This window comes from Balearica regulorum, chromosome 13 (genome assembly GCF_011004875.1).
Source record: "Balearica regulorum gibbericeps isolate bBalReg1 chromosome 13, bBalReg1.pri, whole genome shotgun sequence".
Taxonomy (NCBI): domain Eukaryota; kingdom Metazoa; phylum Chordata; class Aves; order Gruiformes; family Gruidae; genus Balearica; species Balearica regulorum.
The window spans coordinates 19,685,971-19,712,933 of record NC_046196.1 but is presented as its reverse complement, the minus strand read 5'-3'; the positions used below and the strand labels follow the sequence as shown (position 1 = coordinate 19,712,933).

Sequence of the window (26,963 nt, the reverse complement as noted above, 5' to 3'; positions counted from 1 at the left end):
TGGTACAATCACAGCATTATGAGATTGCTCTCAGAGAAAATGCTCATTCACCTTTTTTAATTATTATTTATTTAAATGAATAGAGAGAAAAGAAAGGAAACTGTTCAGAATTACTGCTTCTATTGCTTTTCTGGGCTGGGAGATCCCTAGACAATTACAGCAGTAAAGAGACCATGTTGCTTTTTGTAGTTCTAGACAAAGAATTATGTTGTCCTCAAATCTCCTTGTACCTTTCTTGGGAGACGTACAACTCCCAACTGCTGTGCCTGTAAAAGCCACAGAGAAATGGTTCAACTTTTACCATGAAATGCAGACTACATTTGTACTACATTGTATACAGACTACAAATGAGGTTGCGCTAAAGCAGACCGGTTTCTCTCCTTCAACTCAATGAATTCTCATCTGTCTCCTCACCTGATTCCAGCTACCATCGAGAATTCAGGCACGCACAGGCAAGCAGAACAAACTGACTGAATGTTAAATTGAGGAGTCCCATCTCCTCATGGGTTTAACAATCCTTACCTCTTCAGACCCTGGTTATAATGAAGAAAAAAATATCTGCCACAAAAAGCCAAGTAATCTTTAAAATTTGTGGCAGCTTTAATCAAATACAATGCCCTGTAATTGACATATTTCCAACTAATTTCTTACATGATCTCACTTATTTGCATTTTGTACATATGGCTTTTGTTCTGTCAAATATGTAAAATCTTTTTGTTCTCACTAGAGGTCTCAGTACAAACAGACCTAAATCCAGGAAAAACAAAAAAACAAAAAAACCCAAAACCAAACCCACCCCAACAAACCTTGATGCAGGACTCAACATCTTTCAAAAATATTTAAAAAAAAAAACACCCCAAAACATTAATATTTTCATAATTTCTGTGAGTCTAAATTATTTTAGGAGTTTAAAGAAAATTTAAGGATATGTATTAATTTAGCATTTCCAGCAGCCATCTTGTCCCAAGGTCTCAACACTGTGACTCCACCATCCATTTTCCTCAGTTAAAATTAAATCTTAACACAATGGAATACAGCCTAAATGTGACGTTTGTTAAATGTGTTCACGCTAATACTAAGAATTATATAAAATTACAAGCCAGACCTATTCAAAAACTTGAATAACTTCCAAATGAGGTCAGTGTGACAAAGCTAATTTCCAGTTAAAGCTCTCTTCCCCTTCCTTAACGATGGACACGTACGCAACAGCTCTAGAGATACTGGTCGTATGAGAGAGAAAGGAGGGGGAAGGAATACTCATGAAAACAAACAAGAAGTCTAATGCCCCAAGGAAACTACAAGGAAAAACATTATAATGAAATGGAATACACTTTTATAGTAATTTAGAAGAGATCTATGCATGTCATAATACACAAAGATATAAATAAAGCATCTCATAATTAAAACTGTTCTGTAATAGTAGCAAGATAAAACCCTGAAAATTTCATACAAACTTAAAAGCCATGCTAGTGTAAACCAGTCTCAAACAAACAAGCCAACAAGGCCTCCCCCAACAAACTGTGTCAGTTGGATGCTTACACCATGGCTTTGTCTCATATGAATTGCTGTAAAGGGTCTGCAATGAAGTCCTGTTAAAAACCCACATATATATATATATATGGTTAGACAGAGTAGTAACATATTGGCAAGGCAGCAGAAACGTCATAAATTTATGCTTTGCATTACAGATGATTTATTGTATTTATTCAATGTTTATAATAAAAAGAGAACAACATAAGAGAAAACCAATTTAAGGCCATAAATACAACCAATGTGTGCAAGTGTGGCAATTAAGTAAGCGGGGGTGGGGAAGAACAGAATTATTTTACAAATCTGTGCTTTAGAATTAATATTTTCCCCTTAAATCTTGTCTGATAAGTGAGCTGACAACTCTAGGCATGACCTGGATTCTGCAAGAGTAAAATAAAAAATTTACAGAGCATCTGTATTCAGGGGGCCAGTGAGCCAAGGGGTAGGTAGAAAATGACCTGATACCTTGTGGAGAGGATGCCTGCACACCCCATGTAATTTCTATTACATAATCATTCAAAGCCTTCAGTGACACCAACCCGCTGTGCCTAGCGCTACATAATTAGACAGCCCGCGTCACACCACTCCTGAGAACAGAGGACAATGCTGGATTACTTTGTTAATTCCCCTGGAAGTACTCCTACCTTATTTAACTACAGGTGCATGGAGCAGTTTGCTGAAGAGTATGAAAGTATTCTGGAGTCCATTATATGAGTAATCTGGGTGAGAGTAAACCTTGGATATGTCTCTCCCTACACAAAACCTTTACATAGTAAGCAATGCAGAACTTCTGCCCACCACACTTGGTTCCCACTGGAGACTGAATTATCACAGAATCTGAACTACCTCCCATCTCCTAGGAATGGTATCATCGCTCCCCCAAAAGAAACGATGATATTTAGAGCCCGAATTGCCATCATTTGTGCAATACCTGTCTTGTCAATGATGAAGGAGACTTGCTACCCCAAATCAACTTCAGATCAGGAAAAATGACATATTTTAGAATTTAAAATGCATTCCTTTTAAATACAGTTTTGTTCTCATTTTGTTCTCATTCCAAAAAATGCTGATCTTAAGTTTCATTGACAGTGGGGTGGCACTTTCTTACTACCTCACCTGCTTTATGCACAATTCTGTAAGTTGAACAGCCCAAACATCTAAGTCAATAAAGAAAATAAATCGCTAATTGTTTATCAATGAAAATACCCACATAATTAACTTGAAAGAACAATGAAGCCATGGTATTTGTACCTTTAGTTCATCTTAATAAAGAATACACAAATATTACAAATAAATATATACAAATAAGAGCATAGTGTCTCTATACAGACCATACGTATTTAAGTTAACAGCATTTTACAACCTACTGGTAAGTGCTGCAGAATCACCACGATGAAGGTGCATTACAGTAAACTGCAACAGTATCAGCCTGCCCAAGATTCACTCATGGGTCACTTGCAGAAAGACAGTAACAACTACTGGTTGAGCACTAGGTAGCTTTTCAAGTATACCTTTCAGCATCTACTCTATTAATGTGCAGTCCTACAGCTGCACACTACAAAAAACTGTTACTAATTTTACTTTAAAAAAAAAAAAGATATACCACTTTCCCAGGAGTAGCAAACACTGTGCTGCAGACAACTGGTAAGTTACTGCACACTGTCACTACTGACCTCTAGAAACCCTCCTCTGTAACAGAACACTGATACACCACCCACTGCTTTGCAGAGGAAGCTCAGCCAAGTTGTTTTTGTGTTTCTATATCGTTTCCATAGCAAAGGTCAGTGCATGCGTAAGTTAAACTAAAGCTGGAAGGCTAAAGAGTGAAGGTCACTACAGGATAAACCAGAAGAGCTTCATGCCAAAGCAGTTCCAGCCGTATTACTATACTTGCATACAGTAAACTCATGCATGCATGGCAATTCTTAGTTTACAATTTTTACCAAATAACTACAAAGACAGTAAGTTAATGAGAGAATTCTGGGATCTTCAAGAAGTTGTATTTGATATTACAAAAACATTCATACATTCTTAATGCACCTATGGAAAAATCCTTTTAAAAAAATGTGTAACATTACACGCTATATAGATTAATTTGATCACTGAAGACAGCAGTGTTTAAACTTGGAATTTTGAGATAGTGGTGAGAACCTTCTCCTTGCTGAGAAAGGCAAACAGAGGCATTAAATAAGAGGCATCACATTAAATAAGAGGCATCAACCTGGGAAAAAAAAAGAAGTTAGCATTTTTCCAGATTACATACAAATTATATTGCGGCCATATCTGGCTCACGTCATCAATTCCATGCTCTGGTCTAAAGGAAAGCTTGCAACACTCAACAATCTTGCAAGAAGACTTTTTTTAGTCTCTAATATTTAGAAGTTTTACCTCTTCTCCCTTTTTAAAATTAAGAATGTTCTGTCTATATTTTCCATTTATTGTCGTGGGCCAAGTATTACAATCTCTACTTAAATGTAAAGTTATTTATCCACAATTGTGATTTCTTAAGACCTGTAAAAAGACCTGAGAAAAATATCCAACAGAAAACATACACTTCACAGTAAACAGGTACTTACCTGACACTACTAGTATACTATGAAATAGCCTGTTTTTTCTGAACCAAAACCACCTTTGTTTATTTACAAAAAACCCAATACCTAATAGTGTCACTGAATCCAGAAGTGATGTCGGGGTTTCACATGTCTACTCACTCAGACTAAAAACTAAAGAAAAAAGAAGGAACTAAAACTTGAAGGGAAGAAGTTAGAAAAAATAATTTCATTAGTTAAGCTTTATGCTCAGCAATCAAGCAATACTAGACACTAATAGCTTTCAGACTGTGCCAAAACCTGTTTGATTGTATTTTAAAAGCAATTTTCCTCCAAAAACTGACTAGCATTTATTAGGAAATTGCCATGTTTAACCAAACTTTCACTGGGGTAAATGCTCATGTTTTACCCTCTACATGCGTTGCCTTTGCTTGCTAATTGAAGATGAAGATCCTATCACCACTTTAGTGCTCCTTCCCCGCTGCACAATTAATTCACTGCTTATGGCATTACTGGATTGGTAAAGCAGGCTGATTAGAAAGAAAGCTTTTACATACAAATAGGCCTCCCTAAAAATAAGGCATAGTCTTGAAATACAAGATATGGTAGGGGAAAAATGTGTGGTAAGTTCAGTGAACAAAAGACTTAACAACTCTAGCTTTACCAAATGCACCGGTATCCACATAAAAATCGTCAGGTGAAGACTGATGAACAGGGAAGGAAATACACAGCTTTATAAAGAACTATAAGCACTTACTAAGCATTTACTTCAGATGGAGAATTCCTAGGCTTTTCAACACCTTGATAGAAAAAGCATGTTGTAACTAGTTATTTCCTCCTTGACAATCTCATGGTGGCCAGATGCATTTCAGTGACTGCTGTATTCCTTAAAACACCCCCCCCCAAAAGTTACATGGTAAGGAGGGTAAAAAAAGAGGAGAATGAAGGTCCCATTATATGAAAGTGAAAGGAAGGGTAAAGCTGTTCGCTTGAATTAGGTGTTTTTACTTTTACCTTGGAAGACTGTACGGGTAAAGACATGGCATAATTCACCATGAAACCTAAACAATCCTAAAGGAAAAGAACATCTGCTTCTGAACAGTTGTTTGCCAAACAAAACCTGCTAGACCTCACTAAAGTAAAATAGTATTATTTTTTAAAAGTCTCATTTAAAGAAAAAAACCCCAAACCCGCCATTGAAAAGTTTTGCCCTCAGACAACAGACACATGATCCACAAGCTTGGAATCTTTCGGACAGTATCAGAGAGGCACCGGTGCATGGCTTTGAAGAACCAAACTTTTTTCTTCAGACATTTCTCCACAAGAATTTCACTTTCAGGTGCTCCGCAGCTACTTTCCTAAAGAACAGTGAAGACCACTGGTTTAAAAGCTGACAAGCTACTCTGCGAAGCTGAACAGCTCACACCTATTAACAACGACTTGTGAATAAAGGCAAGGGTTGGCAAAGATCAAAAGGCACGAAGATGAACATAATTTGAAACAAAAGACTCACAATGACTAACACCACTGGTACTATTTATCATTAATTTATCTACAGTTGCATTTTGAAAAGTTTGAAAAAACCCATATATATGTAAAACCAAGAAATCATTTGAGGGAAGTTACTGAAAGTCAGACTGACCAGTCATTCTTGTGGCCTTGCAGAGGTGCAAGGAGTGCTGACCTGTAATATTCAATGGAATGTCTAAAAAACTGAAGAAATTCATGGAAGAAAACTCCATTCAGATCTATTCAGCAGCACCAACCACTAGCTCAGAAAGTCTTAATGGCACAATGAATTATTTTCTTTCTTTTAAATTTCATTCCGGTTCTGCAAAGGTTATAATGTTACAAAAAGTGAAATGTTTTGGTTTAACATACTTAATTATAAAAGCAGACACCACCTACGTCCCCTTCCTGAAGTGCAGTACTATTTTCTATCACTTGATTATTTGATGTACCTTTCCATCAACTGAGAAGTAAAAGCATGCACAGCAAAAAAGCATCCTCCTTCCTATTTTGCTAAATAAACTTACCAAGCAGACTGACTTGAAGATTTTAAATTAGTACAGACCCTTGCAATTCTGAAAAAATACTGAGACAAAAAGGAACAAACTTTAATAAACTATTAGTGACACAATTCCAATTTTAAAAACATTTTAGTGGTCATCACAGAGACAAACAGGTCCTGCAAAGGTCTAAAGCAAACAAGTAATTGCAAATATCAGTGCATTATTGTTACGATACCATATGTTTACACAACATACAGAACATCCTTCAAGGTTTAAAAACTTGGATTTCTATTTCTGAAACCACACTCTTACAAACTCGCTTCTTGCAGAGAGGATTGAAAACATTTTAAATACCAATTTCAGGCATATTTTGAAGAGCGTTTTAGCTCAGAGTCCTGTTCCTTTCTACGCTACCTGAGAAAGGAGATCAATTCATAGCTAAAATAGTGTTACACTAATAGTACAACTTCAGACAGTGCAGAAGTGCCAGTCACAGCTATCTAGCCATCACAATACACTATCCATCTGCAGTTTGCTCTACACCCTTGAAAAAAAAGGTGCTATTCCAGAAATACCAATTCCCAATGCCAAATTATGCTATGGACAGTTTTTGGACAAGCCTTTCCAGGATAGAAATAGGTTATTCCCACATAACCTATAGGGAAAAAACCATAAATTTGGTTTACTTTGGAAAAAAATTTACTACTTTTCCACATTTTAGTAAACATATGATACAAAAAGCAGACAACTGTGTCATCCAGTGTACCATTTAAAATGTTCTTCACATTAATTACTGCATTTTCTAGACTGAGTATTCAAACATATAATAGATGCATCAATATGGCTTTTTCTATCTATTTTAGGGATTCTGGAGCTGAAGATGCCTATATAGTCATCAAACTGTCCTTGAAAGATATGTATTTTTAGATTCTCATCCAAAGGTCAGTGTTTTTCCCCAATATAGCCTACTACATGGTTCACACAGGCTGAGACTTACCTTCTGCCTTCTAGATTTATTTGCAGGTTGTTGTCACCAAACAGGCAATTAGAGCTGCGATACAGCCTACCTTCTGGTGATATAGAAAATACGGAGAAATTCAAGACAAAAATAAAAATTGAAAAGTGAAAGGCAGGAAGAATAGGCAGGGCCACAAAACACAGAAAAAACATGCTGTTTATTTGGCGTAGAGAACAGGGAGACCTCTGATATTATACCTGTTATTCAAGTAGTTACACAAATTGCCCACACAGAACACCTAGGAAAAGGTGACAGCCACAGAATTACAGGCCAGGAAATACACACTCATTTAGACAATGCTTCATTCATTTATTTTTATCAGATTATCTCTGACATTGCTTGGTTAGATCCTCTCTTGTAGGTTATACTTTCTTCCACCAGAACTCAGGCAGAGTTTGACAGACTTTTTGAGGACACATTCCTGTTTCAGAATTTTCAAAGTAGTTCAAAATTAGTTTACTTTAGCTCAATCTACTACTTCTTCCACTGCAGCTCTTCAGTCATGACTTCAAGCTCTAAAATCACTTCAGAGCTGAGTCCTCCTTTCACCAGTCTCCATTAAACCTCACACAGGAGGTTACTGTTTGCTTGTCAGTGACTAGAAGCGCATAACCATTTAAATAAACTAGTTTTTATTTAACATTTCTTTATTTTTTGATCTTACACCTTTCTTCAGCTGTAATACTGCTGAGCTGTCCATATGGATAACACAATGCTTTTTGATTACAGCAGAGGAGTTGATAAATGATTCTATTCTTAAACGCTTCATAGTATGCAAAACATGCTTATGGTACAAGCGAATTTTGAATAGGTACCACTGCCCCAAATTTGTTTTCCATGCATTGCGTACAAGTGGATTTTATAGCATCTGTTGCAGATACATGATCAACTTTAGAGGAAATTATGCTTATCATAGTTCACATCAGGAATGGATTCCCACTGTGGTAAATGGCTACAGGACAGATACTGCTTCTTGTATACAGAATGGTGCTAACATGTAGCTGTTAGCTCAAAAGTCCCTCAGTACATCACATTGTATGGTTACAAAGAAGAATATTATGTAGATCACCTTCTTCAACAGCATCAGGACAAAAGATAAAAAGGAAATACTCCTTGTTGTGCATAATGCACCTTGTGGAATTTATTACCAAAAGATATCATTAAATTTAAAATACTTAAGAAAGCTCAAAAAAGTGCAGAAGTTGGCATAGAATCACAAAATGGTTTGGGTTGGAAGGGACCTCAAAGATCATCTAGTTCCAACCCCCCTGCTATGGGCAGGGACACCCTCCACCAGACCAGGTTGCCCAAAGCCCCATCCAACCTGACCTTGAACACTTCCAGAAAGGGAACATCTACAGCTTGACTGGGCAACCTGTTCCAGTGCCTCACCACCCTCATAGAGAAGGCTTTTTTCCCTTATATCATCTAAACCTACCCTCCTTCAGTTTAAGGCCATTAACAGTTTAAAGACATGAATAGCAGGAATACAGTATACCAAACAAATTAGTTTGTTTGAAGAAGAAAAAAAGTCACTTTAGGTCAGAAAGCTAAACTACAAAAGTAAAAAAACCAACCAAACCATCCCTGAGAGATCCTTATCATGTGCCCACCTGCTCTAAAATGCTTACATGTTTTTGATCATCAGCATTCTCCAAGTGAAGTCTCATGAAGAACCCTAACCATTTTAGATAACAGCAAAATCTCATTCTAGGTAACTGTAAGTGTAAACATTATTTTATTATGTACAATTTGACCTGTGGGAAGAGTGGGAAATTCAAGCAATGATGATCATTCACTTAGAGTGAGATGAAATGTGGCAGCTATTTGTTTAAAAAGGCTTCGCAGATGGGTACAGTAAGTACTCTAACCTATTGAATTAGAAAGGTAAAGGTAGACAGTGCTCAGAGGCTTTCTATGTCTCCTGACAATGCAATACAAAATTTCTACATAAATGGATGACAAAAGTTCCACCTGCCATCTTTCTCATGCTAACCATTCTGTCAAGTTATTTATTCCTTCCCTGTGAAAACTGTCAGCGTTATGACAGGACAAGGGGTAATGGGTCCAAGCTGAAGGAGGGTCGATTGAGAGTAGATGTTAGAAAGAAATTCTTTACTCTGTTAGAGTGGTGATGTACTTGAACAGGTTGCCCAGAGAGGTTGTGGAGGCCCCATCCCTGGAAGTGTTTAAGACCAAGTTGGATGAGGCTTTGGGCAACGTGGTCTAGTGGAGGGTGTCCCTGCCCGCAGCAGGGGGGTTGGAACTAGATGATCTTTGAGGTCCCTTCCAACCCAAACCATTCTATCTTGCAGATTTTCTAGCAAGATTAAATAAATTGTTCCAGATGACAGATTAGCTGAAACATATTCACAAGAAAGCAGAGTTTAAAATGACAGGCATCTGCTATTTAGAACATTGTGCCTCAAAAAAGCTGAAAACAAAAAAGCTGAATTTCATTACAGAATTTGTTTCCTTAAAGTCAATGGACTTACAAAGCAAAGCATGATGCTCCACTCATTTCATTTCCTCACATTTGGAAATAAGCTGATTAAACTTACTCACAACAGATGATGCCAAATTTATCAGAAGCTTAGTCTCCTAGCAACAAGTATGGTACAGTATTAGCAATAGATTAATGACACGCACTAATAGATTAATGGCTTGAAGCTATGTACTATCTTAAAAATCTTTATTTTAAATAATACATCAACTGCATATGCAGAACTACAGAGGTTTCACAGTTCAGAAATTAAATACTCTAGCTTTCTGTAAAATAACATTCAAGAGCAAAACAAACTGTGTAGCAAGCAAAAACACACAGGCCTTCAGGTGCCCAAAGACATAGCAGCTGGACTTCATGATCGTTGTAGGTCCCTTCCAACTGAAATATTCTGTTCACCCGCATCCTTTCTCATCTCTGACACCGGTTAACATACAGCTATTTCATACAAGAAAATGCTGAGTAATTTATTGCAATGATCAAACACATGGAAGTGACTGGCATAAAGCTAAGAGCACCAAAAAGAAAAGTCAGAAACAAATAGTAATGCGTATCATGAACTGGATTTGTGTAATAAGCTTCCAGAAGTGCTTTTTGTATTTAAAGACAGTAATTTTCATCTGCTCACAGCTATTTAGTATTTACCTTTCACCAAACTTGGCCCTTAGCATACTGTTTTTCCCAGCAGTGAGTAAAGTTAATACAAATTGATATTTTGTTTCATAACAACTTCCTCTCTCCCATGAAGCACAACAATTAATTTCTAATACAGCTGGAAGAGACCAAATTGCAAAATAGAATATTGATTTGCATTTGTATTCATTTTAATTTAAAGAGGCATAGTACAATCTATGTGTTTAAGCATGAGACTGTCAGACACATAAATACTATCCCCATTTTTAAAACAGCATTCTTGTCATAGCAAGGTATTTCACAATTCTAATGCAAATAAAGCTTTTCAAGTCATTGGTGTATGTCACATAGATCACTGTTTTTCCTAACTTGCATCTAGTACTGCAGGAGTATCTAGTTCTGTAAGCAAAAGAAAGCCTATATATATTTGTCAAATCTTATAAACATCAGAAAAACAAGTTCCCTTAATGCAAATATTAGTGCCAGACACAATAACCCCTAAAAGCTCAGCAGAGACTTATTTTGTCAGCTAAAATCTCTCAAGTTTCTGTCCGCACCAATGATGCGTTCAATTCCAGCGCCAGCACCTTGGCATGTGAAAATTGCATCTACTTGTTCTCCACTTGCTAAAGCAACACAATGCTCCACATGAAGAAGTGTGCCCAGCTGACTTTCAGATTCTAGCCTAGTCCAGGCATCCTCAAAGGTCTCTGGTTTGCAGCATAGACTTCCCCAATAAGCATTTGACCTTTGCCTCTGCCGTGCTAAGAAATCTAGTAGGGCTGACAACAGGAGAAAGTTGGAGCTGGTTAGGCCATGGTATTGCGATGAGAAGGAAAACATTGAGCAACTTCATAGGGAACACGAAAGTTGGATGAAGAGCTCAGATTAAGAATGGAAACAGAAAGATAAGGAAAGACATTCAAGAATGAAGACAGGATGCAGGTAACCAGCTCTTTTTTGGAGGAAGAGAAAAGAAAGATACAAAGTATTAAGAGGAAAAAAGGAGAAACGAAAAAATTCAAGGTAAGCTATCAGAGCAAAACCAGACTTCGATAAATAGCCCAAAGAATATGATTAGGAGTCAGGCTGAGAGAAGAAACTCATCAGATGAAGAGTTTGGAGGAAGGAGATTGCTTAGGCAAGGAAAAAGGAGCAGATAGTACATGACATTTAAATTCTGCTGGTGCATCTTTAGCGATATAGGTATAACATCAGAGCTGTTCCAAAACTGATGTAATTACAAAGCACACCAGAATTTGCTTGCCAGGGAGGAGGAATAAACTTTAAGGGGAAAATAGCAGTAACATGTTTATACTACAGTGTGAGTAAGAGAATGGGGACTGATTATGCCAATCCTATTAGCACTCTACACCTTGTCTCAAATTGTAATAAGTTACTTCCAACTATTGGAATAGGATAAAAACATCAAATATGTATGGACTGCTACAGTGAAAGACTAAGGATTGAAACTCTGACTACCATTTTGCTGGAAAAGAACAGGAAATATCCTGAATTTGGGGGAAAAGACAAACCCTGCTGTAACCTTAATGTAATCGGACTAATTTTTTTTTCCCCTTATTTGTCCTATAAAGATTTTATAATTGTCTGATTTGACTCATAAACGAACAGTTAAATTTTATCTTAACCTGGCTTGAGATTAAGATAAAGACCACTTAGCAAGACTGAGGTGAATAAATAGACATTGCTTTCATCCAAGGATGTGGCAAACTGATAAATCAAGGCATCTTAAAAAGTCCCACAGTTCCTCAGCACAATCTTCCCCACATCCAGTGAATGAGAGGGCAGGTTCCCTTTCAAGCTGCATGAGCCAGCTAGCACCACAAATACTAGAGGAGACATCAGTGACCACCCCTAACTAATCCAGAAATCTTCCCGGCATAGAGTACGATATTTGTGTACTCACCTGTACTCTGCAAGTCAGAGAGGAGCACATCACAGCTTGTGCACACAGTTATATACCCACAATCCAAACCCACGCATCTTTCCCTTCAAAGAATATTTGATGGCAAAGCATTCTTATCAAAGCCAAGCCTAATTTACCAGGACCTTATGTCTAATTTGGAGCTCAACAATAATTGGATGGTGTTTGCAAAGTATTTAAATAATACACTTTAGATGCCGTTAGCATTTGGAATATTTAGCATTAGCTAAAGAACCCAGCCAAAGCAACGGTTAATGGCAGTACCAGTTTATCAAAACAGTCGGTGTATCACCACTCTCTGTTAGCCAGATGAGGACTGTTGCCTGCACTACTGCATTTTCTTGAAACTGATCAAAACTGTTCTAAGAGACAGTGAAGCTTGCGTGATTCCATTAAGACAATGGAAATTAAGTCAAAAAAAAAAAAGCAAGAAACAAGTCTTACTTGCCCTTACAGATAACCAGTGCAAATTTAACGAAACTAGGTGATGCCTTACTTTTTAAGGAGATAGCTACCATTAAACTGTGAGCAATAACTGTTGGTTCATGCTAAAGAAAAAGAGAAGAGTAAAATTTAATTTACTCCAAACATTAACGTGAAAGTTCACAGAATGTATGGGTACCTTTTCACAGAAATAACCCAATAAAACCACAAACAAGAGGCATTTATAGTGTTCAGAAGCTGTCTCAACACCAAAAGAAAGATGATTTCTGATTCAAATTACACTATACCATATTTCAGTACAGCTCCAACTAATCTGTTATCATGACTTTTCTTACCTGCCCCTATACACACTCCTCCCTCCTTGAAGTTCAAGTTGAATACATTAAGGAATACACTATTGCACTGCAGATCCATTCACAAGCATGAAACTGCATACAGCATAGAATTGTGACATGCACTGTAACTGTAGCAAACTGTAATTTTTTAAACATCTAAAACTAACTTTTTTATTGAACAAGTTACATTGAAGGGAGAAAAAAACCACTTATCCAGAAGGACTCTAAGCTTCACACAAGATAACAATTCACAGCTTTGTAAATGCCAGTATTTGTAGTTAAAAAATTATCTTCTATTCGAGAAAGGCAAACTTCCTACCTTCACTACAGGGTGTCCTCCAGTAGATGCTTTTACTGCTCCTCTGCTTCCTTCTGTTTCATAGTGGGCTCTGTGATGAGTTTTAGGCTGGACTTCTATTTTCAGTTCACACTGCCCGTAATGACTTGGTAAAGGCCAGTCAAGAGGTGGCAATGAAGATGTGCTGCAATCAAGACAAGCACACTATGGTTAAGTGAATTATGCCATTTGGCCACAGTACAAAGTAACATCACTGTAAAATACAGACGATGTCACTTTCCTAACAAACGATGACCAAATAAGAATAGCTATTAGCCTAAAACTGTTACTTGAAAATTCCAAAATTTTGCTGGTGCATTAAAATCTTCAATTAAGTATTTCTTTTGGGGTTGTTAAGAGTAGAATTTCTTCCTTCCAATACCTGATTAAAAGAAAGGTACTGTATGATCCCCTTGCCCCACATTACCAGTGCTATTCTATAACGGCTTTCTATTTTTTTTTTATCCTCAGATATATCAACAAGCAAGTTCAAATGTTGTTTAGAGGGAAATCTCTGCATTATCTTCCAGCTTGTTGGTTTTGGTTTTCTAAGATTGGTGAGCACTGCACTTTGTTAACGATCGTTAAAATGAACATTATATGATTATTCAAAGTTTTAAAGCTAGTAGTCCTATCTAAGCATAAAGACTTACTGCAACAGACAACAAAGACACCTAAAGTACATGCTTCTTATCCACAGATTATGTATACCCTTACACACAGTAACAAAGTCACTCCAGGGAAGGAGGAGAACAAAATGCAGTAATAGAAGTAACATGGAAGAAGCTCAGAGGGAAATATGCCACGTGATATCACCAATGGTTTCATACCTACCCTTTTACCTGCATAGATTTATAGACTTATGATTCTAATAAGATGAACAGTCAGATTCGAGTCAGTAATTACCTGGTAGAGCAAACTTATGAACATATAAAAGTGAACATTTATAGCACTGTGTAGCAAACAACAACATTTACAATAAAAATAAGCTTCTATTAAAATAGTTTTGTGCTACCTTACGCTGACCAACAGGGAAAGCAAATTAGGTTTTAAAGAGATGGACAAATACTAGTTTGTATTGTCATCTGAGAAAGCTCAATTCCATTTCTTTCCACTTTACAGTGAGTCAGGAAAAACCCCACCACCAATCCAAAGCCATGCAAGTTTCCATAAACATGAATAGCTATAGGTTCAAGAAAGGTAAATTATACCTTCTGGAGAATTTAGCAAAGACCTATAAAACATATCCACAGTTGAGAGAGAAGGTAATATTTGGACTGAACAAAAAAAAAAAAAAAAGAAAAAAAAGAAAGCTCTGTCTTTAGCAAGTATCTGGACGGACTTGGGCTCAGCCTGCAGAACCATACATCTACCTTTTACTAGAAAAATCACTGTCACTAAGCATGGAAAAGAGGGAGAAGAAATGGCACCACTTGCTGGCCTCCTCCTACAGGAGAACAACCTATAAGCCTCTTGACCTGCTGCTTCATGGAGTACCTCTACTGTGCACTTCAGGAGACAGCTAACGTTATAATATAAGCCTCATCTCCTGAAGCACCTTTCTGAGAGCAATGGGAGAAACAAGAGTATTTCCCTTTCTTCTTACTGAAAGGAAGAAACGTGAGCAATAAATCTTCTCCACAAGCATTCGGTGTACAGCAAAGATTCATCTTCCCTCAGCAAGGCGGTCTGATGACTGGTGCTTTGACAGCCAGTAGTATTTACTGGGTAGGACAGGACCGGTGATGTCAGCAAAAAATAGAGGAAACTGACAGGAATGCAGTATAAGCCCAGTCCTTCCAGATACTTACCACAGGCCCAGACGTACTGCCTAAATGCTACTATTGGCTATCAACTAGACCTTGCCATTCACTTTTATAGCTACTGAAGAAGAGGACTCAAGTCTTCAGTCTGAAAAAGGAAAGAAAACGTCAGGATTAGAAGATACTAAATAGAGTTTAAAAAGAAACATAGCATGCGAGAAATTTTTCTTTGGTATTTCTGGAAGCCTCTCCTCCACACCCCCACACCCCCCAAAACCAAATACTCTATGTCAAAATAGTTGGTATGCACCATGAACAGATATGGTCCCGAAGAGAATTTGGCATAACACGCACACCACAGACTACATACTAATTACTGGGAGGTATTACTGAAAGTTTAACAATAAACTCAGTTGAGAAAAAAGTATTTCTTGCTTGTGACCACTCTCCTCACAGCCACTCAGAGAGGTTTACTCCTTGTGCAATTAACTAATAAAAATGTGGCACAAGCTGTATCAGACTCCCATTAACTCCTGAAAAAATATTTGGAATACTAGAACAAACATGGAGACAGGAAAATAACCAAGTCTCAAGATTTTGTCCTTCTTTGAAAACAAATAGAAAATATCAGCATGAGGGAGCAAGCAAGTACACAACACATGCGCAGATGCCTAAAACATCAAAAAATTGGAGAGCTTTCAAAACACAGTTTTCCAAATAAATTACATAGCCTTTGAGACTGTGCTGCATCAAAGTGATGTTTTCTAGATGTAGCAGGCTAGAGAGTTACAGCTGCTTCCCTTTGGAGTTTGATGTTGGATAGCCAAACTGTTGTTTCTCTCTGAATATTTAATATTTTTCTTGCTGTCTCCATCACCCTCAGCTTCTAAGCAGCAGTGGAATCTTAAAAAATTTTAGGGTACACTGTCATGCACCTTTCTGTCCTGTGAGGATATCAGTTTAACGTATTTTTGCTTCCACACCACCGTTTCATTTTTTGAGAGGCAAATGCTGTAGAGATACACATTGAACTGGATCAGTGATTAAACTTTATTTCATTTTGAAAGGTAAATTTTTGACTCCTAGTGATATACCAGAGCCCCAGTTGTCTATACAGCTTCTTCAAACAGAACTAGTGGGACGGAGGCATGGTGGAAACTTCCTAGCTAGCACCATCACCTTCTAAAAGTCACATGAACCCACAAGCTTGGAGACTAAATAAATTTTTTAAAAAAATAATCAGAATACAGTCTACAAACTCTTGGGGTTTTTTATACTATGTAGAAATCAATATCAAATTAGAAGAATCATATCAGCATTTGGGGGGCAAAAGGTAACAAGTTTGTATATATTTGGAACACTTTCCAATATGAAGCAACACTATTTTTGTAGCAGATGCTGGACATGGGAAAGTAAGTCTGAAGCTGCTAGCTTTACTGTATTTAAGGATCCATTCTCAAGAAAATATTGTTCAGTCTACACTGTTAGGTGAGGATCAGCAGTAAAACTGCTAGACTTTTAACTCACCACAGTTATTTTGTCAGTTTTAAACTGTGCATTGAACTCTAGTGATCTCTGATAGTTCAGAACTTACCTAAGTTCAAAATTTAGTGCTGCATTACTCTTAAATAGCTGGAACGTGTTTAAGAATAAGAAGCACAGTTGCTTCAGAAATGAGCAAAAATTTGGTGTTACAAAAAATTTCTGTCTTCCCAGCTTATATACAGCATGACAGCATTTCCATTATCGATAAAGTCATCTAACTTTGCATTCAGAACCCAGAATCCAGATCAGCTGTTGACTGTGGGTTTTTTTCCAAGTCATTTTAGATCAAAAAATTAAAAGAAGTAAAAACTGTTGTTATTTAAAACCCCTCACTTTTCAGACTTGGTGGGGAGGACCACATTTGTAGGCACTTCTACAGGTTTCATCACAAAATTCTACCCGGTTCATCGCCAAATTACTGTTACAATAGCTTGTGACTTAATCTCTTACAGAAGTTTCTCTCATTTTTTCTTTTCTTTAAATGAGTAAAAACCTTATTAACAATGCAGTAACCTAGCAGTAAAGCAGCAAATCACATGTCAGGAAACAGAAATAATGAGTGACAGTCATTCTAAAACTTTCCTTAAATCAAATCTTAGCATGTTGTTGAAACAGCACCAATCTGTAAATCTACAAATGTGCTTCCAGTAATACCAAGAGAGTTATATAATCTGATTAAATCCTCCAAAAGCTCATACTCCTATCACATCAAGATTAAAGGCTTCAGAGAACAGCAGCTATTACAGGAAACTCAGAAGTAAAGGAACCCTTCAGTAGCATCCTCAGCAGAAGCCACTGCATTTAAAATTATCACTTCAGTGACAATTTTACCAGTATTAAATTAAGAGATACCTTCTTCCTCTGCAACCATTATCTCTAAATCAGAACTGATTCAGGCTTCAGCATAAGGACAGCCAAATGTGTCCTTATGGACTTCAGTATTCAGTCCTGTAGAAGTCCGGGTGCAACTCATGGGCTGACTATGCCTCTCTCATTGAGGAAGAAACAAACCCCAGGAACAAGATTGCTTGTTCGCATTTGACTGTGGCCCCACTGCAGTACACATGGGACAGAAAGAAGAACAAAGCCTGTAAGAGCCACTAAAAATAATCCAGTTAAAAACTTAAAACAGTTACTTTCCACTTGTAGCACTCTTCCTGGGTAATTCATTGGACAAACAGCTGGGGCTCTGTGCAGACAAACTGCTAACACTGGTACCTCAGCTGAAGCACATTTTAGTCTAATGCTCTCCTGGACTCCCTGCTTAGAAAGTTTTTGAACACGGGTGGAACCTATGTAAGAACTCATTCTAGCCACTCTGTATGAACATGTTCCTGCCTCTTTGCAGTCACTAATAATTCTAGTAAGAACCTTTCGAAGATACCCACTAGGATCTCAAGATGGTTGTGAAAGTTCTTATTTCCTTCATTGGTTGAGATTCACAGATCTCCTAGAGTGATTCTTTTATTATTTCTTAGTTGACACAAAAATAACATTTTCCACTTACAGCTCCTCCCAACACATAAAATCTGTCACTGTGGGGAAAAAGCTCACTGACCATACAATGGATATTCCACATCTCAAGTTTTTGCAGAGATTAACCAACAGCGTATCCTGTGACAACTCAATGTTGCAACATAGCAAACCCCTGAGAATCTCAAATCACAACTATGATCCATTACTACAGTCCTTTTCCGGAATGCTTGTAGAGCCAAAATACTGCTGTGGTTGCTCTTCACTATCTGGAACAAAGCAACAATTTTCCCTGGTGGAGTAATTTTGGAGTTAAAAATTTTGGGGCTACAGTGGCTTATCAAAAGACATTTAAAATACTGTTTACATTAAAAATATGACCATTCTACTGCTAGCAGACCCACAGTAACTATGCTTTCAAGAGTACTGATACAGTATACTGCCAATTAAAGTCCGTATCATTTCAGAACAAAGTAGAGAGCTGAATCACATGTACAGCACAAAAATCCCATATCAAACACGACGTGAATTTCTCTGGATTTGTTAATTGCATGTAAACATTACAGCAATAGCCCTGCTTATTAAAAATCTAAAAAGTTCAAAGTTCTCTGGCTTGTCTGACTTAAGTGGGTCCTTATCTTCAAAGTCAGCAATTTGCAAATATTTCCACTTTAAAGTTTTGCTAACGTAGCATAGCTGGTGTTATTTCTATTTATCAAAGTAAGATGATAACTGCTTAGTAGACTAAGTTTGCCTATAGTCCACTCACACTGCAATATTTATTCTTCTTAAAATTAAGACCAAAGTCTCAATAGTTATGTTAAAAATAGAACAGAATTCTGTTCCTCTCTACTCCCCAGACTTCCAAGAGATTCAGACAAGGGAAGCAACTTTTCCAAGTATTCAGCCATCTACGAGTATATTTAAACTATTTTTTTTCCTGAGAGAATAAGCAACCTTGTCAGCAATTCTAGTTTCCAGCTGTAACTGCCAGATAATTGCAGGTAAAATACTCTCAAGTTGCCAGTAAGTATCCATCACTAAAGAGATTCCTGAACTGTAAATACATCTATCAAAGCCTTCGTGGTCATCACCACTGGAACAAGAAACTACTTGATGTCCCGGTGACGGAGCAGTCTGAAGATATGGGTTTATACAGTAGTTTTTAAATCAATGTGTAAGCCTCTAAGAATTCCATGAGGGAAGACACAGTAAAAAGAAACTAGGTTTTATTTCAAGATTTTTGTCCATTAATGAATATTGTCTGGTTATCTACTGGACACAAAAGTACCATTTGTTCCCATCAAATACTTCAGGGGTTAAAGAAAGAAAAAATGAATGACTCACTAAATTTACTACCCTACAAAGGGCCTATTTGCTTGAGACACAAATTAGATTCTCAAGATCTACTTTACAGAACCTAAAACTTACTGTTCCACCAACCATTCATGTTAAAAGTTGTAAGTTTAAAGCAAAAGAAAACAAACCAACTAACCTAAAAGCTAAAATAACAGAACTCCCACTGTTTTCAATTGCATCATCACTGACCACTCTTCTAATAAAATGCCCCACGTTACCTACACCAGTGCTGGCCATGTCTGTGATGGTTAACTCCAGAACACCCGTAACTATGGTTGTTAACACCATAAATGTTGCTGATTTCTTATGAATTGTCCTTTTAGTGACAAGTCCTCGCCAAAAGTATTATATTACATTAATTACTCAGTAAAGGTTTCAGGGTTATCCCTATACTCTTTTTATTCCCCTTGATCAAGTTTTTAAAAAAATACTGTAAATACTGACTCAGGGCACAAAATACACACATACATTTGTCATATGCTACACACTGGCAGATTATGGGTTTCTGTGACCAAACAACAAGCTGTCATCTAAAGAAATTATTTGGATGGCATCTGAAATACAGCTAAAATGCTCAAAAGCATGTTATACATTTTTAAATTTGTAAATTTTAAATTATGTATCGCACACTTATTGAACATAGAAGAAAGAAGGAAAACATGATGGGGGGACAATAGATAAACTAGATTACAGATTTACAAGACTTTAGATAGCATTCAGAGAAGCAGGTGCTATCTGCACATTTCACACCATGTCACATGTGAGCCAAGATATCCCTACTTCTACCAGGGGTCAATTTATTGCAGCTGAGTGTGCACACTGGTCAGAGTCACTTCACATACTTGGAATCACCACTCTAGTTTACTTCATGCACTACTTTGTACTTGACAATACAATCAACACATTTCAAGAAGCATATTAATTGTAATATATATTGTGTTTATATTACCAGTACTATATTACTATATACAATATATAATAAAGATACAAATTGCAAGTAATATCTAACTCCTTACAACAGCTGAGGTGCTCGCTTTTGGTCACTGTCATGAACTATTTAAGAAACAGTGGATCTTACAGCATTTCATTTTTATTCATGAAACATAAGAGTAAACTTAGCCAAAATGAAATGTTTTAACACACTGATGGTGCATACTCTTGTAGCACCTGTGAAACAGGCTACAACTAAGTAATTCAACACTTCGCTGAGGATACAGCTGCCAGCGCAGCCACTTCCACTAATTCAATAGTCAGACTGCATTTTTGGCAGCAAATGTATACAGCTTAATAGTTTTATTTAGTTTACTTGTGAATAGGTGTAGTATTTCTTGTCTTCTGCATTTGCCCATTTTATATTTAGAGAAGTTCTTCAGTGCCAGCTTATAAATACATCGACATTTTTAAAAAAGACTTTTTACTTCTTAATGAAAGCAGTAAAATTGATTTTTATTCGGTTCTGCTCAGTTCTCCCCACTACAAGAGGAAGCAGGTTTAACTGAGTATCTATCTTTGTAACTATTTTGGTCATCCCACAAAAGAACCGTAGATCCACACCCCATCTCGCCACATGCCTGTATGTTCATGTGCTTTTACCCTTCAGTAGTGCTCACCTTTTAGGAGCTACGTTAGCCTGTGAGCTAACACAAATGCTGTGTTAGGACTGCTGAGTATCCTACATAAATATAATACAATTCCAAAACACATAATTAAGGAAAAACAGTTATCGTTGTTCTAGTTAGAATGAAAAGATTCTAGTAACAGACTGGACACCTTTTATTAACAGATGAGCAGACTGCAATGGAATCTAAAAAAGAAAACTTCAAGACAGTTAATGTGTCTGTCAACATAGTAGTTTCAGATCTGGTAAAACAGAATTTCCAGCTAGCAGCTTTGCATCTTTACTGTTAAACTTCATATTCATAAACAGTTATGCAGAAGGACATTAAAGAAAAGAAAAAAAGAAAGAAAAAAATCACTTCTACTCACTAAAATCAGTATCTTTCTGACAAAAAGAGAAATTAAAATCTGTGGTCATAAAATTATGCAAAAATGAAAAAATGGCTGCATGAGCATTGTTTAAATATATCTAAATATTAACAATATATTTAGATTTATTAATAATCTAAGCTAGTTGACAACTTCTAAAGAATTTATACAAAACCTAGTTTTAAAATTAACAGAAGTTTTGTATTAATAAAAATGAGCCTTCTGTGTAACACTGATCTATTACCACCCAGGAATGTATTCAGCACTAAAACTGAAAAGTCCATTGTTAGAACTCAGATGAACACTGCAGGCTATGTGATAGTACCCATAAGAAGTTACCCTTCAGGAAGCTCTTAACACTATGATTCACTTATTTTACATTTGTTTTAAGGATGTTTCACTATACCCTGAAAGTATTGGTTTGTATTTCATCCGTTTATGTTTGTAACCTCCTTCTTAGGTACTCAATAGTAAAAGTTGCAGCTGAATTTTGGCCATTAGTTCTCTGACCAAAACGTGCGTGGAAAGGGTCAGCTATAGCAATCTTTAAAAGATGACTGAGTGCTATATTCCACAAGACGGACACCCCTGAGAATATTCATGTACCCAACAGACAAAGAGAACAGGTATTTTAAAACATTTTTTCAATAGGCTTGTTCATCTGGCAAGTCATCGGGAAATAATACATTAAGACATTAAAATGATACAAGAATAACAACAGCATTTGGAAAAAGCCACTAGAAAGAGGGATTAGGTCAAAACTAGCATGTTGCCATGAAAGCCAGCATCCATTTTTCAAAGAGTTGTACTTTTGAGGGAGGTCCCTGAAAAGAGTATTTCTTCAGTAAGCTTGGCTTACTGGGCGATAGTTAATTCTAGTTTTCTGCTAAGAATTTAAAATTCTGAGAGCCAGGAAAAAAAAAAAAGTCTCCTATAGGGCATCTCTGAAGAATGGTCTGAGACATTATTTATTTTGCTTGACTTACTTTGGGGGAGAAGGTGGTAGGGTGGATGAAAATGAGAAAAAACATGAGTATTTTCTAAGCCATTCTTGCTAAAATTAAAAATACAGAGTATGGAAACAGAAGCTTTGCATAGATGCCTTCGCAATGAGAAGAACACTACATTTTGTCATTAACTTTTAGTATTTAAGCTGTGCCTTTTTCAAAATAAAGCATATATGCTGAAAATCCTACCCTATCTTACCCCCACTACCACTCTAAGAAAGAGGAATTGCTCCATTCACTACATCCTTTAAGAGCAAATCTTAAGCATTGCCTGTGTACAGAATGATACTATCTTAATCAAAGTTTTTTTAAAATCAATACAGACTAGCATGGAAGCAATGACATTTAAACCTATAATATGGCTTTTAAATGGATAATCGTACTTTACAGATATTAATCTAATATACCTTTCTTACAAAATGTCCACAGAAAAAATGCATGCAGCTTCTGCCTGCCAGTACCTCCCTACCCCTTACTTTTAAAACCTAGTAGAGCAAGCAAAAGATTCAGGAATCAGATGGATAACTTGAGCTCAGTAATCACAGTATCTGTCTGTCCAGCAGCAATGCTGCTTAAGGAGTTCTCATTTCTACTCCACTCACTGTATTGTGCTGGCAAAGTGATTCCAGAAGCTACATGGGGGGGGGGGGGGGGGGGAAATCACAGAACTGCTCCATCTAAAAAGTAACAGAACAGGAAGGAGGGTGAATTTTTCCCCCAACTGAATTAGTACCCTCTTCTGAGCCTCCACAAATCACCGTGCTAGCACATAACAGGACCACAAAAGGAAAAGAGCTAGTTAACTCAGCACCACCCTTGGAACTACACCCCCAAAATCAATTCTTTCTGGATGATATTCAGTATGGCATGCAAATTTGTTTTCTCTATTCTATCAGCCCGAAGAAGTAAAAATAAAAGCAACTAAATGCCCCACCTCTTTTATGGTCTCATAGTTTTATAAAATCATGTATGTCAGGGTTTTTTAGCTATATGAAAACTTAAACTGCTCAGATTAGATGGAACTGCAAAGCATGCACAAAATCTGCAGACAATGGATTCAGCTGGGCACTGTGCATGTAAGCAAACAAACTTTATTTAAATAAAATTAATCCTATGTTACAGTACACCTACTGTATTTTTAAGACAAGAAACAAAAAAGTATTTGGTGTCTCAACTTGTTTTTTCCTAATTATATCATCTACCTGGCTACAAGAAGTTTTCTTTAAGAGGTCTTAATGCATCTCTGGAGTATAAGCACATTTATATATATATTTAAGATGTATAGGAGGGGAAAAAATGGGAGGGATGGACTTTCTAATCACTTACCGGAATATAGGAGTATGACCAGGCTTTGGTTTGTTCCAAGTAAAGTGCGAAGGAACAGAAAGAAATTGGTCTCCGGGCAAATCTTTTTTCAAGGTATGTTGAGATCCAGAGCAATCATCTACTGCAGTTTCGAGGGATGACGATAAGTTACCCTGTTCTTCAGGACAGATATCTATTTTTCCAGATAAAGTGGCAGTCTGATCCTCTGAGGTCTTTCTTGTTTTTAGAGGAATATCAGTCTCTGTACAACACTGAAATGGTGACAGGCCAGAATTAAGGCCTTGTACATTATGGATGGAAGTGTTTAGCCACGTGTCTTCTGTTATGCTTCCTCTGGGAGAATGGCCAGGTGACGGAGTTGGAGAATGGTGAGGAGAGAGAGAACCAGCATAGCAAATCTCAGCACTGGAGTGTCGTCGTTTCCCACAAGGGGATGTAGGTCTTGATGAGGGCCTTGATGTTGGTCTAGGGCTTAGCCAATTTTCATCTGTAATACTAGTTCTAGGAGAATGACAGGGAGACTGTCTAGGTGACAAGGTATGCCCAAATCCATAAGGCTGCTGCCAAGATTCATCACTGGGACCTCTCGGAGAACCACCAGGAGATGCCAAAGGAGAGCCAAGGGTAAATCGAGCAGCTGCTTCATTTAGCTCTGAGTCTACATCATCATAAACATGGGAAATGGATTCACAAGAAGAAGCATCTGAAAACCAGCTTCTGGAAGAAATGCTGCTGGCAGGACTTGGACTAAGGGATGATTCCCTATATGATGGCTCAAGAGGAAGATAGAGATGGTCCCGTGAAGGCCTTTCCATATACTCATTTTCTGTGCCATTTGTGTGCAATTCATCTTCATTGGCTTCAATCCCTTGATGACAGTTAGGTGAGATAGAAGTAATTTGAATACTAGGGCACTCAAAGGCTTTGGGTCCACCTAGTGGACTATATTTGGATTCTGGTACCTCACAAGTTCCTTCATAGTGCTTATGACCCTGAAGTCTTGTAGGTGGTGACAGAGGAGAGGAGTGGGACTGCAATCCATGGCGAGGAATACAAATTGGCTGATTTACAGAGGATGATGGTTGGTCTACATTAAAGATGTATATGGATGCACAGTCATCTGACTCAAGATCTGAAAACAAAATAAAAAAAAAGGAACAGAGTCAGAATGCATACTTGAAAAATGCCATAAACAAAACACTTTGTTTCCCAGATATGGCCTGTTTTCAACATCCTGGACATCTCTCATTTCACTAGCCACACAAAATAAAGTTAATAATTTTAAAATTTCCCCAGCCATATTTACAGCTAAGTATGACTACAGCATAGTTTTCTGTCATAAATCTTGTTTTCAACCAGATTCCACAGTTTATACACATGTTCAGTGGTTGAAAAATATAATACACACAGAAAATGGGTTTAAAATCTTGAAAGGATCTAAGCTGGAACACTCAATTCAAACCTTATCTTTCATAACTACATTCCATTAATAATTACACATTTTTAATCATAATCCATTAAAAATTAATCTTTTTGACATGAATAGGACTATGATACTTTCTGCAAGCCCCCTAGTCAATACTTACAAAGCACCAGAGTATCGCATACGTAACATTTATCTCCTTCAACAGTAGAAAGCATCTTACAGCAACTCAAACTTCAATGAAGATTATAAACAACTAAAAACATTCAATCAAGAGACCTAACAAACAATATTATTAAAAATATATTATGAAGAATCTTATTCCAAAGATCTTTTCTGGTTGCTTAGAAAACTCTCAAGTGCCCATCCCACAGAATAGCATTTTTCAATCGCAGTCTCACTAAGTTTGAGCACAAATTGTTCAGCATAAAAAAGGCATAACAAAATATTCTCAGATCTCATTAACTTATCCAAAACACAAGAAATATTCCAAATAAAAACAAGCAATTGAGAGGGAATGGAAGTCCAGTTAACAAAATCAGCAACTTCGTCTCACAGAACTGAAGCAGATTTTCTTGCCTCACTTCTCAATATTGAATAAACTGCCAGTATGAGACATTTGTCTGAAACAAGATTAGAAACCACAGCTATTTCTTATTTTGTAACCACTATACTTCCACTCTTGTTTCCTTCCTCTTGTAAAATAGAACCTTCCCTCCATAATTATAGAAAGTATGCAGGGAGACCTCAGGCAGTTCACTAGTTTATCATCTCCTAGTAGATGAAACTAAATGTACCTGGACCATCCCCACTAGACACTGAAACTAGTCTCAAAATCTGTTACAATATTGTCTCTAACAACCTGAAAAATTTGTTTTAATGCTGAATCACTTTGAGAGCTTTTTGAGAGCTCACTAACATTTAACATCATCATTAAGATTATAGTTTCTAGTGCTTGGCATGTGGGTTTTTATTTTTTGAAGTATTTTTTTCAGTAGTAGGGGAATATTATGCATAAATGTTTCTGCAAACTATATGCTCCTGTGTCAAACGTGACAGTGAGACATCACGTTCATACAATTATTTTCCATAAATCCAGACTAGATGACATTAATTGCATCTCTGGATATTAGTGCTTTTTGTTTTTTTTAAAATGGTGTTTATCCTGAGTATCAGTAGAATCTTAATACTTGTTTCAAAATAAATCTAGTGTCTCTCACAATCCGATAAAATATCCAGGTAGGAAGCCATGTATTTTAGGCATTTCCATGATAAAAATAACTAGTATGTTAATGAAGTCATTTTATTATCAGTTTCACTAATAGCAATGAGCTTAAAATTAACTAAAACAGAAACAAAACAGCACCTCCTCAGAGACGACAAGGAAGCATTTTCAAATGAAGAGAAAGCATACTGTTACCAAGGAACGGACTATGCTCCTCAGACTTTAAAAAAAATAAAAAATGGCTGAAGGTTCATGGGCAGGGAGCAGCTCTAATCATAACCCATCTGCTAAAGGAGACACAAAATTGCATTTGAGACTAGTACTAAGTAGTTTTATAAGCACTGTGTGATTTTATATATATTATGTGTGGTCATATATAACAATTATCCATATTATATAATTATATCATTAACTACTATTACGTGTGTTAAGAGCACAAAAAAATCAGTATATGTTGATTTCTACATATGCATACACTAAAAGGATTGGGATACTCAGGAAGGACTATTTTGTAAATTATACAAATAATTAGCACAAGGTTGCTATGTTG

General features: G+C 36.8%; 1 protein-coding gene across 2 annotated transcripts in view; it reads right to left on the bottom strand.

Moving 5' to 3' along the window:
• The window catches only part of NFATC3 (nuclear factor of activated T cells 3), a 76,378-nt gene that overhangs the window by 34,161 nt on the left and 15,254 nt on the right, over positions 1 to 26,963 (bottom strand). For both annotated transcript variants that reach the window (XM_075765841.1, XM_075765840.1), the window contains exons 2-3: positions 23,766 to 24,897; positions 13,289 to 13,451 (exon numbers count right to left, since the gene is read on the bottom strand). In XM_075765841.1, the coding sequence (XP_075621956.1) occupies positions 13,289 to 13,451; positions 23,766 to 24,897 (1,295 nt within the window). The remainder of the gene's footprint in view (positions 1 to 13,288; positions 13,452 to 23,765; positions 24,898 to 26,963) is intronic.